At 33.6% G+C, this 18304-nt stretch overlaps 1 protein-coding gene and 1 long non-coding RNA gene across 2 annotated transcripts in view; both read right to left on the reverse strand.

The window, feature by feature from the left end:
* The window catches only part of LOC148278342 (uncharacterized), a 190347-nt gene that overhangs the window by 150390 nt on the left and 21653 nt on the right, over nt 1-18304 (reverse strand). The gene's annotated exons all lie outside the window — the stretch shown is intronic.
* Nucleotides 8322-12402, reverse strand: NC2beta (negative cofactor 2beta). The gene is made up of 3 exons (XM_088231534.1): nt 11066-12402; nt 9807-9970; nt 8322-8719 (listed from the first exon to the last, which is right to left on the reverse strand). The coding sequence occupies exons 1-3, from the start codon at nt 11304-11306 to the stop codon at nt 8591-8593; spliced, it is 534 nt and encodes a 177-aa protein (XP_088087660.1). The 5' UTR covers nt 11307-12402; the 3' UTR covers nt 8322-8590.

Raw genomic sequence — 18304 nt, forward strand, 5'->3', positions numbered from 1 at the left:
TAAGTTTCGGAATTTGTAGTCAGTAAATGTTAAGCAGCCTAAAAATGCCTGACATACAACTTTGAATTCACAGTAACTTCAGTGGCTATAATGGATAATTTTCAATCAGTTAGTAATATTTAAATAATTCAAGTGGTGTAAACAATGTATAGGAAATTAATATTGATTAAATAATTATGAGTGTTTTTTTTTCTGTTCATAATTTTTTAAGTTATAATAATTTTAAAAAAAATATATAAATGATTTATATTTTACTGCTTAAACAGTGTACATAATTTAATCATGTTTAATAATTCAACAATTAGTACCTGTATATCATGCCTATAGAGCCAGACTATCCCAAGTGCCATTTTTGTCAATTTACCGCAGATAAATGCTTGCTGTAAATTAATAATACAAATGATGTTATATTATATACTCCAATTTTATCTAAATATTTATTCTTTAGAATTGTTTTCAATAATTAGTCTTAATAAACAAATAGAAATAAAGTTTTAGCAAAGCAACTAACACAATTTGATTCCTGTTTTATAACAACAATATGTATTGTTTGTTCACAGTACTACCATTGGACCACACATTCTTAGTTTGTTAGGGCATGGCTTTTTTAATTGGGGTTTTCATGCGAGGCAATTAAAATAGTTTATTTAATGAGGAAAATGCTTGAATCAATTGTGCATTCAAATTATTTAGTTTATCAAAAAAAAAACCTTTGTTAAATTTAGCTGTGTATTTTAAAAAGCAGAAAAACCTCAATTTATAATGTACTTCATGTATCCACCATTTATTTATATATAAATATTCTTAGTTGTTCTTTATGATTGTGTATTGTTTTTTACAAAATATTTGAAAAATAATGCATTTATAATTGCTGTTTTTCTGCATTGTTAGTTAGGCCGCGTATCTTTCATGCTGACATTTCGGATAGTATTGTAGCATCTATCATTCGGGCTGACTTGCTAACGACGGCCGTAAAAATCTGAAAATGTCATTATTCTAAAATCTGACATTTGAGATATAAAAAAATAACATTCATTAAGACAGTTGTATAAAAAATAAGTTGTAGTTATAATTTGGAATATAGAAATTATGAACTCCATAGATTGTTTAAAATAAATAGGCATGGAAGTGATGTATATAATTGAGAAATATATTATGAAATTAAAGCAGCTTATTTAAATCAATATTGGTATTGTTTTTGACTATACGCTTTTAGGAATCCGTATTTTTTATAATACTCTAAAAAGACAGCAAATTTAGAATATGTATATAGAGAGAAGCATTGTAATTTAAGACAAACTTTATAATGATATTCTGTGGATATTTAGGGTAAATAAATGTTAGTAATTCTGTATTTTTTATGTGCGATCTTTATAAAAGCATTGGAGAACTAATTGAATCTTGAATACACTTAGATGTGAATATATTGACAGATTAAATAAAATAAAACGGGTGTTCAGATCATACATTTATAGGTATTTGAATAATCATCCATACGCCAAATACAGCATTATTATCTTGATATAACTACAGTAGTACCAGTGAGTAAAAAGTAGTTACTTTAAAAAATCTAAATAATCTTATTATATTTATGAGTGGTATCTCCAGTGATTGGTATTTTGATATTGGTGAATGTGTCTTAGAAACTTATACATTTTACATAATATTATGTATCTACCTTTATTACAATATTTTATGCAATATGTTTTTGTAACTTAATAAAATTTAGCATTTACATATGTTTATTATAGTTGTAAATATTTAAACAATACATATTCACCACTTCATGCTCTTTTTTTAAATAAGCAATAACAAAATGTATTGATGTATATTTTAAATTTACAAATACAATCATTCAAAGTAACAAACATATGAAATTATTGTAAATGCAGAAAAAACTTAATCCATACCAGCGGCAATTTATGAAGTACTTTTGACATATGTTGACTGAGTTTAGGAAACAAATGCCATATTTTATTGCTGTGGGTGCCGCAATAGTACCTACCGTCGGAGCTATAATTTAGCAAAAACTTTACTATCGATTGACAATATCGACATTATATTGTGTGTGTCAATTATAAGGAGTTCGCAATACGATTAATTCAATTTAATCACACTCCGTCGACATTCCACATAATAATAATAATAATGATTATGGATAACTTATATAGCGCCATTTTCGTAATATAATACCTCAAGGGCGCTTTACAAAGTGATTATATAAAGATTCAATTTTAACTTTTTAATTTAAGAAAAATAATGTACTTTTTCATATTACTTTTCCACCACATGCTAAGAATTTATTTAAATGATTTAGAGAACAAGTGGGTTTTAAGTTTCTTCCGAAATATCACTTCACTCTCACAGTTTCAGATTTCTGCTGGGAGAGCATTCCATGCCGTAGGGCCTGCAACCGCAAATGCACATTCGCCGAATTTAGTGCGCTGTTTGCGTAGAGGTATAATAACTTTTCCTTTCGACGTAGATGTAGCTGATCTAAGCGTAAGACGTCTGTCAGCTAGTTCATCTGGAATGCATAGTTCCCTTAGATATTCTGGAGCAGAGTTGTGCAGTGACTTATACATAAGCCAACAGAGTTTGTATTCCACCCTCTGTGGAAAACGTAGCCAGTGCAATTCCCGAAGTAGTGGAGTGATATGACTGAATTTAGAGATTCCAAAAATAAGTCTCGCTGCGGCATTTAGTACAGCCTGTAGGCGAGTCATTTTATTCATTGGTAGACCTGCGTAGATACCATTACAATAATCGACTCTAGACACTACAAACGCATTTATTAATTGACGGGCGGCATCAACTGGCAAATTTTTGCGTATGCATTTAATCTGCCTCAGCTGGTAAAAGCATAAACTTATCGTTCTACTAATTTGAGCGTCAAGAGAAAGGTCAGAATTAAGGATGACTCCCAGTAGTTTAACGGTGGGTAAAGCGGTACTCCTTACATCGGGTAGTGCCGTATCCTGGATCAAATTCTGTCGTCCGGCTGAAGCAATCCATAGCTGTTCGACATCGACCTTTTATTATGTGCCAATTAAAAGTAGTTAAATTTTTAAAATAAATTATGCTATTTTGCATTATTGTCTCTTTAAGACAATGTATGTTCACAAATTAGCAACATTCTATTTTTCTCACACTTATCTATCCCCACTAGCGAAATAAAATAAAAAAACAAATAAAACAATTATTACTTTTAGTATAATAATTATAGATAGTTATTAAAGGTACTATCTTTGTCATCCTATAATTATTGTGAGAGGCATATTAAAACTTTTTCTTTTGTATTTATTTTATCTAACCTTGTATGCATTCCTGTTGAATGACCAAATAAAATAAATAAATAAATAATTACCTTTTCAATACCCTAAATATCGCACGGGGTGAAAATAATGTGCGGGGTTAATAGAAAATGATTTTTAGTCAGAATTAAACTATTCTATTTAGTCGTAAATATGAGAACTGTTTTAATTCTCCACAGCTGATGAAAAATTGTTCAAAATTGAAAAATCGAAATTGAAAATTTAAAGAAAAAAACTGTTACAATGCTATTGTAATCTGTCAAAAGTGCCTTCATACCGCTGCTGCTGGTATAATAAAGTTTTGTGTTTGGTAACTTAAAAACAACTAATTTTATAGTACTACAAAATTAGGTAATTATTCATAATAGTAAAATAAATAACTAAGGAGTCGTAGAACGATACATATTTTTTATTTACTGCAGTATATTTTGAAATACCATGAATATTCTTCATTTTAGTTTTCTCATTAACAGGAAACGTGGTCTGACATTATCGGTCTGGATTATGGCATTAGAGCAGTGATTTTTTACACACTAGATATTTACCGTAGGCAATCCCTATTGTTTTGTTTTTTTAAATAAATCGTTTCTTATGGGAGCTAGGACCATCCAAAAGCCCATAAAAGAGCCCAAGTTTTATCTCCTGTCTCCTGGACATATGGTAAACATAGAAAATTTCATTCTTATACTCTTTCCCAAAAAAAAAAACAAAATCTTTTCAGTTTTGGGGTACGGATCCTCGATTTTAGTTAGGCTTCCTTAGATACTCCAGAGCAGAGTTGTGGAGTGACTTATACATAAGCCAACAAAGTTTGTATTTCACCCTCTGTGGAAAACGTAGCCAGTGTAATTCCCGAAGTAGTGATATGATTGAACTTCGAGATTCTTAAAATAAGTCTCGCTGCGGCATTTATACAGACTGTAGGCGAGTCCTTTTGTTTATTGGTACACCTGCGTAGATACCATTACAATAATCGACTCTCGACATTACAAAGGCATTTATTAATCGACAGGCGGCATCAACCCGCAAATTTTTGCATATGCATTTAATTTGTCTGAGCTGATAGAAGCATGAACTTGAACTAATCATTCAACTTAATTTGAGCGTCAAGAAAAAGGTCACAATTAAAGAAGACTTCCAGTAGTTAAGCGGTACTCCTTACATCGGGTAGTGCTGTATCCTGAATCAAATTCTGTCATCTGGCTGAAGCCATCCATCATTTTTCCGTTTTAGACTGGTTTAATTTTAGTCTATTTTCAGCCATCCAGTTTCCTATTTTCTCAACGCATCCCTCAATAAAATTAACAAGCACACTTCTCTCGCCTGGTTTGCAATAAAAATAAATCTGTGTATCATCTGCATAGCAATGATATCCTCTTAAGCAACATTCAATTTGATAGAAATCAGCACATGTGCTGCGTGCGAGTTTATTTTATTTAATTTTTAAAAATTATTATTACGATTCCTTTAATTGATTTAGTTTATGGCAATATTGCCCGCTGTATATTATCTATAGAATTCCGAGGTGGTCTTTCTTTTGATATTAATAATTATTAGTGATTAAATTTTCAATAAATATATTTATTGCAAAAAATGTTACACATTGAATTTCCTATTATCGTCTCCAGCATAATTTTGTTTCGTGAAATGACAAATTATCAGCAAAACGAGTTTGTTGGGTTTCTGGTACAAGTTTTCGTAGAATAACATTTTCTGCAACTAAATTAGAATAATAAATGTATGTGTATGTGGTAAATGTTCACATCTAATTTTACAAGTAAAAGTTTCCTATATGTAATATATAATATTCTGAAAATTAAAATAAGTGTTCTTATGAGAGAATTTATTTAAGATAAAAATGTTATGCTGATTAATTATTTTGTAAATATATTTCCCACATTAGGGGCAGCACTAAATACGTTTTTAAAGCTTAGCCACCTGTACCTTCATATTCAATATAATTTTATGTAATGTAAATCAAAATAAGAATAGACAATGAAATGGTTAAAATACAAACTCGCATATTTTAAGAAAATGTAAGCACTTGGATTCCTGCACTTCATTGTTTTTGCAGAAAAGAGTTAAGTGTATGCATGTGCTTCGGTTCAATGTTTAAAATTTCAATAGATGCAGAATTTAATTTAATTTTTATAAGATGCTTTATAGTACAAAACTATAAACGGAATTCAGTGGACCATATTTTATTAGTGTCCGCCTCATGGTGCAATGGTCAGCGCGTTTTCCTACCATGCAAGAGATCTCGGGTTCGATTCCCGACATGGCTGACATGAAATATTTATAAAAATATGTGTTTTTACGCTAAAATATTTTATAGTCCCCGGACTGGCACCTGAAGCCTAAGACTGATTATCTGACCTTTATGTAACAAAAACGATCAAGATACGCTGCAATGGGTGTACCAATGTAGTGCCCTACGCACAATTAGCTGCAGAGAGGGGATGATGGTGATAATATTTTATTGAATGTTACTTCTTATCAGCCTGTTTCTCTCCACTGCTGGATATAGGCCTTTTTTCTTTTTCCATGTTTTTCTGCCCTGGGCACTCTGTTTCCACCCTCGCTCTATGAGTTCGACGATGTCATCAGTCAATCTCCTCTGTGGTCTACCCACTTTCCTTTCATTTTCGTAGATTCTCCAATTTAGTATTCTGGGGGTCTATCTGTCAACTCCTTGTCTCGCCCCATGACCCATCCGCTCTTTCTTCAATATTGGTCACCTTTGTACGGCATATTATTTCCTCATTCCCCATTCGTTCTCTTAAGGAGACATTTGTCTCCTGAAGAGAACACTTCGTCATTCAAAATCTATTTTTTATCCAATTTAAATGTAGTTAAACAAAAGTGGTCTACATTCGTATTTAATTTTGTATTGCAATTAAAACACACTGTTTTCATTTTTTTCCTTCAACATTTGTCTTTCTATAGACCGCTGAGTGCACCTTATTTTGTGGACACTTTTGGTAGTGAGTGACATGGTTTCGAGACCATATGTTGTCACTGGCAGAACACATGAGTTGTAGACTTTGCCCTTCAGATTGTTTGGGATTTCCTTATTTCTGAAAACGTGTTTCAGCTTTCCAAAAGCAGCCCAACTTAACCCGATTTGTCTAGGTAGTTCCTCAATTTAATTCAGTTTTCCCAATTTGATTTTGTGCCCCAGATAAATATACTGTGAATGTTACTATTCTATGCAAAATGTTTTTGTTTTAATTAGAATAGATTCAGAAGTCTTTGCGTCTTATAAAGTCATCATAATCATTTAAGAGCGAGGCCACTTCAATCCTTTTCTTTAACTCCTTTGCAACTGCTCAGAATGCTAGCCGTGAATAAAGTCCCATTTCTAATAGGGTTAGTAGAATCATATCTTCTTATTAATCAAAGTTCATAAGTGCTACTGAGTGAACAAGTGTTTATAGTGAACATAAAAAGGTTAACAAAAAGTAATAGTTTCTTTTGAATGTAGTTATATGTATGTAATAATATTGAAATTGCAATAATATATTTTACATAGTTACAATAATTTGTACCAGAAAACCCAATAGTATCAAAAACAATTATTCATAGACAAAATAGTAAGATATGGCAATAAATTTAATATTATGTTTTTATTTTATTTTGATAAAATGTTAATGTTTTTGATATGCTTTTTAAGTTTTAGAGTACTATTATTATGTACCTATTTTTTTTTTTACTCAGCTAAATGATGTTATTTTATACTTTTTCTGGGAACTGTTAAGTTTCTTGCTTGTGATTCTTCTCTTAATAATGGCTGCTATTTATTTTTATGAATTTAAATGTATGCGTGTAATTTAAAAATTAAATGTGAGTAAATCGTGAGACCCTTTGATATATATAATTGTATTTATGTACTTCTTTCATACCAGATAACAATGCTATTAAAAATATTTCCATTGTAAAACAACCCTTTGGGGTTTGATTTTTTTTCTACTGACAATAAACCACAAATATCAATAAATTATAGGTGATTGTAGCTATATTTTGTTTTATCCATAATGCGTTTCTTATTTTTACACCATAATAGGTAATGTGTAGCACTTTATCAATAGTACATAGACTTGTTAATTTTTAAACACCATTCTGTAAATAAAAATATGGAAATAAATGATGTTGAAAGCTGGTTAATTTCTTTATACTCTTTAAACCTTTTAAAAGATAACTCCTTAGAGATTCTACAACAAAATCAGTTGCAATGTGTATTCAATCAGAAGATCTGGTCCATCTATTCAATCTAATTTTGTCGTATTCATCAAGATCCTTGGATAGGGGTTATTAAGTGAACTGCTCGTATGATGATTTTGCCAGGGTGAATCACATGTTGCTAAGTAAATTGAATAAAATTGGTTTAGTAAAAAAAAAATTCCAGTTGAGACTCCAAACCCCCGAAATTTAAAAATTCCCATTATTTTCTGAACACACCTCGTATATGATTTATTTGCTTTAAAGTAAGATTTTATGTCATTTAGAACAAGTTGCGACTTTGTCACGAAGAGCTATTACAATTTTTGAGTATTGTATGAGACTGTGTGATTCCAGTTATTCTAAAACGTAAAACACTTACTTTGAGTGTGTGATTCCTATATTGTAATAAACTGTTAAAAGGAAATGAAACTAATATGTCTAATTAGTTTATTGAAATGATTTTTTGTTTTTTTTTAAATCTCACATTAATTATTATTTTTAAATGCTATCTAACAAATCACTCACCTCTAAAAGAAGACAAATGCAACACATATAACAATCTTTCAGAAATAATAAAAGATTTTTGTAAATTGGTTTAATTTAAGGGAGTTTTAGGGGTTTAATCAACTGTATTTTATGTCCCAGAGTGGTGTTTGCTTGACAGTACGTAAAATCTGCCAAGCACAAATGAGAAATGTCGCCAAAAAGCCTAAAAAGTAAAATAAAAACTTAAAATAAGCTAGATAATGAAATATAATATCAGGATACAAAAGGAAACAAAAAAAATATTGCAACGTACTTTTATTTATTTTCTTCTTAAATGATTTCTACTGCTTTGAGGTAAAAAAGCTTGTGCCAATTATATAATTTGATATTTTAAAACATTTGATACATACTATAGTCTCGTCAAAAAGAGTACGTACTGGTTGAACTGTTTAAAACATAAATGTGTGTAAAAATAAGAAAGTCTGATAACATGTCATGATGGCTGAGAGATCGATCATTGTTTAAGAAATTTCCATAATTTTCATAAATTAATATTTTAAGGTGATGGTCTATGAATAGTCATCATCAGTATCCTGTGGGGGAGCTGGGGTTGGAACAGCACTAAATGGAGGACCACCAGCCATTCCTTGGAGTTGAAGCCATTCTTGTTGCTGAGCTATGGCTTGCTCTTCTCTAGCCTAAAACAAACAAAACGATTGTTGAGATTTCTCTATAGTTTGTGGCCAGTGATATCGAGAGAGGTTTCGTTGTGTTCTCAACTTACCATAAATCGTCTTAGAATAAGCGAAAAGATCCCTGCTTTTTGCAGAGGTTAGATGCTAAGCATGTGATGTAATGAGGAAAAAGTCACCCCCGTGTGTAGCCTTTAGTGTTAGTTTATATTAATTTTTTTGTACATCAACTAATATTTACAATTATTTTCATTATCACATACTAATTTATAAATCTACATTACAATAAAGATACCAATTATATTTTTTTAATCAATGCGCTCAATAGCTCTTCCATTTTTCATATTTTCAGGCAACTCATTAAACAATTTTAACCCCATTAAGCTATTTTGTCATTTGATTTTTTTCTTAAGTGGTAGCCTTGATTCTTGGTTAGATCACGATAAACAAAATAAACGCTCAATCTGGTGCTGTAATCATTACCGTTATAAAAGATGCTAGGTAAAATCCACAATACTTCGGCGGGTATAAATCAATTTGGTCTTTCTGATGAATCAAAATTTATAATACTGTGTCAAGTGTCAACCGATAAAAAATACACCCGGCCTTATTGAGAATTTTTTTTTTCTTAAATTTCTTTCTTGCAACTGGTGGGAATCAAACCCATGATGCCAGTTTCATAGCATCCAATCAACTAATCAACAACTTAAACTTTACCAACACCCTAATTTTTTGAGTGCCATAATCCGACAAAGGTCCTCCACAAAATTTGCCAAACTCACAGTGAAATTAGTAGAGTTGAATTTAATTAAAATTGCTATTTACAAAATTTAAAAGAGAAACTCGTTTATTAATGAAAAAACACTGCTCTTTGTAAGAGTGAAAGTGATAGGAAGACCGACGGTCTTTAAAACGGTTTTTGGGTATGTGGAGGAAGTACTTTCACTAAGACTGCCATAATTGCAGTGAATATTTATAATATACAAATTCCTGGAGACAAGAAGGACCTGCTGATATGGTTTTGCTTAGAAATATTCCCTCGATACAGATCCAACTTTTTTTTGATACATCTATTTTATTTCACTCCACAAACCTTAGCAAAAAGTTCTTGCTGCTGCCTTAACAGTTCCTCTTCTGGTATTCCGAGGTTTTCTAATCGAGTACTTTGCCTTCGCCTTTTTGCTGCCACAGCTTTACAATCTCTCACTACGGCCTCTGCTTCAACAGTATAATCACTGAACCCCAGCCTGTCCAATGCTAAAACATAAAGATAAACGTGCTATTTATATAAATTATTAAATAATAAAGTAGACTCTTTTAACCTACTCTCCAAAATCAATCTTAATGTCCCCTTTCGAGTGACAAGAAATAAGTATTTGTTCCATTTGCCAGTCTGTAGCACTAACTATGCACAACACTCTTTCCTTTATCGTTCTTGCTCAAACTATAATGCTTTTTTTTCTTCATCTATTAATATATTTAACATGCCCCTCAATTTATTTTAAAATAAATTAAGACTTATTCTTTCTGGCTGTGATACGCTCCCACTTGCAATTTAATGATGCTCACGCTTACACACATCCGAACACACCCTCCCACACAAATACACCTCTACACTTACTCTCATACAAATACACACAAACACACCCTTTTGTTGTACCACAATTTGATATGTATGATTTTTATTTAGAAACTTCGCTGATCTGTCCTTAAACTGTATCATTTTTATGTTATTATATCATTGTTGACTGTCTGTTTCTATAAAATAAATAAATAAAGATTTCATCCAGTTAATACTGTAAAACTGACAGCAAAATATTCACATTGTGTAGTTTTGTTATATGCAACTTGTAGAAGCTGTGCTGCATCTTTTTTTTACTTCATCATTCATGTTTACTAAATACTACATGTGGAGCTAATAAATAAAGTCTTTTGCCTTGTAAAAATAAGTGGTTAAAAATAAAGTTGTATTTATTTCTTTTATTATAATGAATAACCACAAAGTTAGCTTTTTTTGTTCAAATAAACCTCTTTGATAAAAACCCTACAAACTTATTCCTCAAATTAATAGATGACATGTCCCGTAAAATAAGCACAGAGTTGCACAAGTAAAATACATATAATGACAGAGCTGGACAACACTTTAGAAAAGGGAAAAATGAATGTTTAAGGGAGTAAAATTCAGTATCTGTAAATATTCGGACATATCAATATTGTTTCTTGTGCAAATTCTTTATTCATGGGTTGTATTTGTAAGTGGATTGCATGTCTGTTAAAGTTCATTAGCAGAATGTAAGAACATGATACGATTATTGTGTAAACACTGTAAGATCTAATTAGTGTAACACTTACCAGCTAAGATATGTTCGGCATTAATTGTCTTTTTGTTATTCTGATTACACACCTCATTAGCTTCCGAGCTTAACAAATGGATGAATTCAGTACAACAGTTCAATATAAGTTCCCTGGATTCATTGGCCACTCTAATTGAAGGCACTATTTCCTTAATCATTTTGTTTATACTCGCTCTTGGCAATGTCAGCTCGTCTTCTTCAGTTGGAGGCGGACATAGCTCACGTTCAGGACTTCCCATCTTTCTTAGTCGAACTTAAATGCAGTTTACTAGGAAAAATAGTACTAGAAAGTGCTACGATTTACGATAAATAAATAAATTCACACAATGCAGACAGATTCGGTCAACAAATGATTATTTCGACGAAATAACTTTCAACGTTCTTTCTATTCGACTCATAAACATAAGTGAAAATAATGTGTCACTAAGCAAATAAAATTATTTTTCATATCACGGACAATAACAATTTTGGTGAATAAAATTTATTATTGACAGCTAAAACAATTCGGAAAATTTTGTGATTTTGACACTCGATTCACGATCAGTGTGACCATTTTTGAAAATCAATTTTCCAGAGAAAATTCTATTATGTACGTTAATTGACGGTTTCCAAATAATCTAACTAATAAACTCAATATAACTTTAAAATTTGACAAGGATATTTACTTTTTTATCGGCCACCATATTGATGGATCGGCCTGATTGAATCAATGCCAATGGTGACAAATAAATTTTAAAAAAGCAAAAAACATTTTAAAATTCAGACAATGATATATTTTTTTAAAAAATCCACAAATGTTTTACTAGAATTTACATCAACGTAGTAGTTTAACTACAATTTTCAATACAAGAATGGCCAGCATAAAAATATTTTCTTTAAATTTTCTTTGAAATTTTGGATAATCTGCTAAATATGTATACATATAATACATTATAATAACACGTTATGTTCGGAGAAACTACAAATAAAAATAGAGTTGGTTAAAATTGAGTGCTATTAGAATTCTAGGCCTGTCGTTAAAAATATATAAATAAAATGACGTTCTTGTATTTTTTTTATATTCATTTTTCAAATTATGGCGTGTATTGTTCGTAACATTTTTTGACATTTAGGATCGAACTATAGCGCCTATCATAAGGGTTGATGTAATTTGTAGGTGATTAAATATTATGTTACGTTTTAGATAAAAATTATTGTACGGTGTCGCAGTCATTGCATATGCTATACGAAGCATGATGACCATCTTAAAATCTGTGTCATTTCAAGTCTACGCTTTTATGTAATTTCTGTATAACTGAGTACCAGCGTGATTTTAATTGCATCCCGCAGTATATCTGTATATATTATGGAGATGTTTGTAAATCGACTGCAGATTCTTCGGTCACCCTAAAATTACAACCTCGAAGGAAAACTTCAGCCCCGTTGTTATGTAGTTTGCGGCTGAAGCCTATTTTTATTTATTTATTATATTGACATAAATGATGGGATGCGATTTAAATCACCCTGGTACCTAGTAATAAAGAAACCACATCAAAGGGTAGATTGTGAAATGACACAGATTTTGAATTGTCAAGTTGTATATATAGCAACGACCGCGACATGGTAAAATCTTAATTCATAAGAATAAGTTTATATTCATAATCGAACCGGGTTGTGGTCCCGTGGTAGTATTGTGGACTCACGGGCCAAAGATCCGAGATTCAAATCACACTCTATCACAACTCGATTCCCATTTTTCCAGCACAAGTTATTTACGACTTTTTGGAAATGGTCTGAAAATTAAAATATTTGCGTAAAGAATCAAGTACTCCTCTTTTTATTAAAAAAAATATCCACATAAATATCACTAACCCGAAGATGGACGCTGAAATGTGATCCAAAACACCGTAAAAAAGTGGGAATGATACACGGCTCAATAACCCAGAAAAAACTTAATGTGCAATGTGAATCTGCGGTGGTATTCTGAACCTTCTCTACCCCCCAAATTGGTTAATTTGAGGTTTTTTTTTTTTAATGCGACGAAACTTTACTTAATAAAATGGCCACACTGGTGATTAAACGTCAAATTATGTATAAAACTGTTTAAAAAACGTAAAAAAACTATACGGGTTGAATCTTGGGTAATGCTTAAGATCACAATAATGGTCTAAATGAAAATTTTCCCCTTTTTTGACGTTTAATCATCAGTGCTGCCATAAATGAAGCAAAGTTAAGGTGCTTGCAAAAAATAAAAATCCCCAAATTAAACACTCTGGGAAAAGAGAAAATTCTGAATACCGCCACTTATCACAGGGGGGGAGGGTAAAATAATACAATGTAAAAAAAATATGTTTTTATGGCATTGTTTGGGTATTGAGATAGAGTGGTGGCGAGAGAAAATTTAAGATGAGATTTGATCATCTCGGAGGCTGTGAAAAATCAAGTTCAGCGTTCGCACGTATGAATGAACGGAAGCTGTCCGTCTAACTGAGAGAAAGCGGGAACATCCGCCGAACGAAAACTTCAGATGAATTTGGAAGATCGCGTCTTCCTGGTGCCTCATCGGATATGTAGAATAGTAAGTTCTTTCGCCATGTGTTCCCATTTTTATTCCCCATCATGATAATATAATCCTAATTAAAACTAAATGAATTTAAAGCCCAAAAGAAAATAAAAACTTTAATCTATTCTGAAAACGAGTAAATTGGAAGATAATTTAAAAAGCTTGAATGTTTTATGTACTTATGTTTATTAAGCTAGAACATGGAAATAATCTTAGAACTAGTTACAAACATGAGACAAAGAAAAATACTTACAGATCTAGGTCCTTAACTAATGCAATAATGTTCGTAATTGTCACTCTTCACTAATCTAATATCTTAACTCTATCACAATATTATCGGTGGTTTCACTCAAGTGGAGAGATGACGGATGGTAGTGCGGATGCTGTGTTCGGACGAACACATGCTGGGCGATGTCCTGGGCGGAGATCTGCCATGGATAGAGCCATGGGCGGCTCTCGGAATTCGGTCCCGTGGCGATGATGACGGCGACAGCCAGCTGGAAGACTGGCCGGCCGTGGGCTGGGCACACGCGCTGGCGGTGCAGGAAACTGGCGTTCCTTTGGAGGACGATGGATGTCCTGGATGTGGAGGGACCTTCGCGGCTGGAAGGCGGCCTCCGATGACCCTCGTGGAGTAGTCGGATTCCACGAGGTTTGCTACGTACACTCACTTCACTTCAACTTCCACGACTCTCGACATTGTATCGTCTCCGCAATCGACGGTACGATCGCGTAGACTCGACTCGCTTCCCCGACTGTCGACCGACTCTTGGTCGACTCTCCTTCCTGACTGTATTCCGACACGTCCTGTTCCAAATGTTTGGGGTGGTTTTATAACGCCCAAATTAGAAGTTCTCTCATTCTCCCTCTCACTTATTGCTAAAAACTCATTGACTCTTTTCCACACTTATTCGTAAACATCTCGTCATATTTAAAATTAAATTTTATGTTCAGCATATTATTTCTTATAAAACTAAATTATAATTAACTAAGATTAGAATGTATATAAAATTAAATACGTTTAAACTTATTAATTAAAAATAAACATACACTAAACGTAGAATATTAAATCATTAAACTAATTTATAGGCGGATTAAAAAATGATGGCGCAAAGGTTAATTAAAGTTTTAAGTTAATATTTGGCAAGTTGGAATAATCGGCGCGCGTATAAATGAAGATGTTTGAAATTTGAAGAAGAAATGTTTGTATGTATCAGAGGAATTAATTATGCGCTTTATTTTGTTATAAGTTTTTAAAATACAAATATTATTTTAATGGCCATCGGTTTGCGAATTATTATTAAAAAGGTTATGTTTTTCTCCAGCCGAAAACATGGGTCAATATTTATTATTGAAGATATTATTTTCAATAGAAAGGGTTTTGGAATTCCGGGTAATTCACCGCTCGGTCATTTGAATTTAACACGAGGTCGTAATTGACATTAACAATGGACGAAATCTTTGTAAATACGTAGTAACGGCTCAGGTAAATGGGGATTTATTTTAATGTAATTATTTGTAAAGGCGGTAATTAAAAATAGGATTCTTTTTGGAATTGGCTAGAATGAACTAACTAACTAACTAACCATCACGCCATTTCCCCGGAGGGGTAGGCAGAGAGGATAGAACGCCACACCACTCTGTCCTGGCACACTTCCTTTGCTTCCTTCACATTCATACATCTTCTCATGCACGCACGTCGATTATTCCGACTTTTCACATGACCACTTTCAAGAATTTGTTGTACTTGATCATGCCATGTCTTTCTCAGCCTTCCTCGACTTCTACAACTAGACACATTCGCATCATAAATCTTTTTAGCCGTTCTTTCATCATTCATTCGCTCCACATGACCGAACCATCGCAAAAGACCTTTCTTAATTTTGTCGATAATGCTTGCATTCTGCTCTAATTTTGACATTAGGGCACCTATCATACATTGTTTTTCCGCACATTCGCCTGAGGGATCGCATTTCAACAGCATTCAGTCTACTTTCGTCCCTTTTTTCCAACTCCATGCTTCGCTTCCATACATTAGGGTTGGTACCAGAACTCCATTATGAACTGCTAATTTAGCCTCTTGCGATAGACACTTATTTGCTACGACAGACTTTAAGGCACCATTAACTCAGTTACCGGCACTAACCCTTCTTTCAATATCCTTGTCCATATTTCCATCTCTAGTAAACATACTACCCAGATATACAAATTCTTCGACCTGTTTCAAACTATCTCCATTTACTACAATCTTACATTCAGTCATAGTTACATTTCTTTCAAAGACCATGACGTTCGACTTTTGCACATTCATTAGCAAATCACTCTCCTTGCACACTTCGTAAACCTTTGTAACCAAGGATTGCAGTTCCTCTTCGCTGTCAGCTAGGAGGACTGCGTCATCGGCGTACAGAAGGCAACTGACAATTAGATTACTCATTTTCGCTCCCACATCCATACTTTTCAATTCTTTCATACATTTATCCATGTATATGTTGAATAACCACGGTGACATTACACATCCCTGTTTGACTCCTTTAGGGATGTCAAACCAGGAAGTTAATGACCCATTTACCCTTACACACGCTACACTATCTTTGTACAAAGAAGCAATAGCGCGGACAAGGTTGTCACTCACTCCATACTCCGACAGAACCATCCATAATTTTTTCCTATCAACTCGATCAAATGCTTTTTGCAAATCAACAAAAGCGCAAAAAAGCTTCTGGTTTTTCGGCAAAAACTTTTCTGTAATATTGCGTAATGCAAATATTTGATCCATACATCCTCAACCATTCATAAATCCACTCTGTACATCCCATACTTTCTCCATGGTCACGTTTCTTACTCTTTCTATCAGTATTCTTTCATACATTTTGCCGACAGCGCTCAGAAGACTGATAGCTCTGTAATTCCCACACTCCACCTTAGAACCCTTTCCCTTGTATAACGGCATAACAACTGCCCTCCTCCAATCAGGTGGAGTCCTTTCCTCCTTGAGACACAAGTAAAAAGTTTATGTAGCCATGTGAGAACTAATTTGCCACCCGACTTCATAAACTCTGCTGCAATACAGTCATACCCTTGCGCTTTACCATTCCGCATACATTTGACAACACTGATAATTTCTTTCATACTAATCTGACTTACCTCATCATTTGCGTTCAAACACACCTCGGATAATGTCGATACATCGGCACCGCCCGAGTTACCAGTGTGCGATTCATAAACTTCCTCAAAGTATTCCTTCCATCTCTCTTTTATTCCACTCTCACTAGTCACCATTTTTCCATCCTTATCATTAACAACTGTCATGCCTCCGCTTTCACTGCTACTCCTGGAGTTTTTCACAGCTTTCCAGAAAACTTTAATGTTTTCATGGAAATTGTGTGTCATTTCATTCCTTCTTCATCCTTCAATTTTTTCTTCCGTTCACATACACCCTGCTTAACCTTTTTCTTATTTTCACCATACACGCGTTTAGCCGATTCATATTCAATTGTATTCTTTTTTGCAGCAAGCAAATTTATCCACGCATCCTTCTTTTCTTTAACGAGTTTTTTGACTTCGTCGTCCCACCACGCATCACTTTTCTTTCTCCCTAGCGTTGTCACACCGCACACTTCTTTCGCCGCCTCGCACATACTTATTTTTAAACACTCCCACATATCATTTATACCCATACATTCTACATCTTTTTCATTCAGTCTGTGACTCACAGATCTTTCAAAATTGTCTTTTATGTCAGCATTTTGCAGTTTTTCAACTTTGACTCTAGAAAGAGCCTGCACTTTGTTTGTTTGGGACCGCCATCCCTTAAACAGAATCACCCTTGAGACCACTAAAAAATGGTCTGATTCCATCTCGGCCCCTCTGTACACACGTGTGTCGACAGTTACAGGCTTCAATCTAGAGTCAATGATGACATAATCGATAATCGACCTTTCATTTCCTCTCTCCCATGTGTATTGGTGGATTCCTTTATGCTCGAAAAATGTATTTGATACAAAAAGGTTCCATTCCAGGCATACCTCTAGCAGTCTTTTCCCATTGTCATTCACTCTTGCATCCCCAAACATACCTAGAGCTGACTCCAGCCCATCTCTCCTTGTTCCCACCCAACCATTAAGATCTCCAGCAAAAACTATCCTTTCGCTATCTTTTTTCCCATTCATCACATTCATTAGACTCGTCCAAAACTCGTCCTTCTCAGATTCACAGTCGGAGTTGACAGGAGCGTATCCTATGATAACAAGCAATCTTGTCAGTCCGACCTTAAATCTGACAAACATGAGTCTCTCACTTACAAATTCATATTCATTCATGCCCTCTATCATTCTTGGCGATAGAAACGCAGCAACACCCCGGCAAGCTCTGTCCGTCTCAGGGAGACCGAACCAGAGAACCAGAGTATCACCGTGCTCCATCGAACCACTCCCCTTCTTCCAAGTCTCAGAGACATACAATAAATCTATACATTTATTCTTCATTATATCACACAGTTCATTCATCTTATCAGTCATACGTCCTCTTACATTCCAAGTGGCAATTCTACATTCCTGAGAATTCCTCCTCTTTGCGCCCCCCCGAGAGAAGCGACCTGATGGGTTGCAAACCTCATCGCGGTCAGCTAGCGGCATTCTCCCATTCTACCATGACATTAAAACTAACTTATAACTTAACATTCTTCCCACATAA

The sequence above is a fragment of the Micrasema longulum genome, unplaced genomic scaffold (genome assembly GCF_059751315.1).
Source record: "Micrasema longulum isolate JH-2025_06_02 unplaced genomic scaffold, ASM5975131v1 h1tg000889l, whole genome shotgun sequence".
Lineage (NCBI taxonomy): Eukaryota > Metazoa > Arthropoda > Insecta > Trichoptera > Brachycentridae > Micrasema > Micrasema longulum.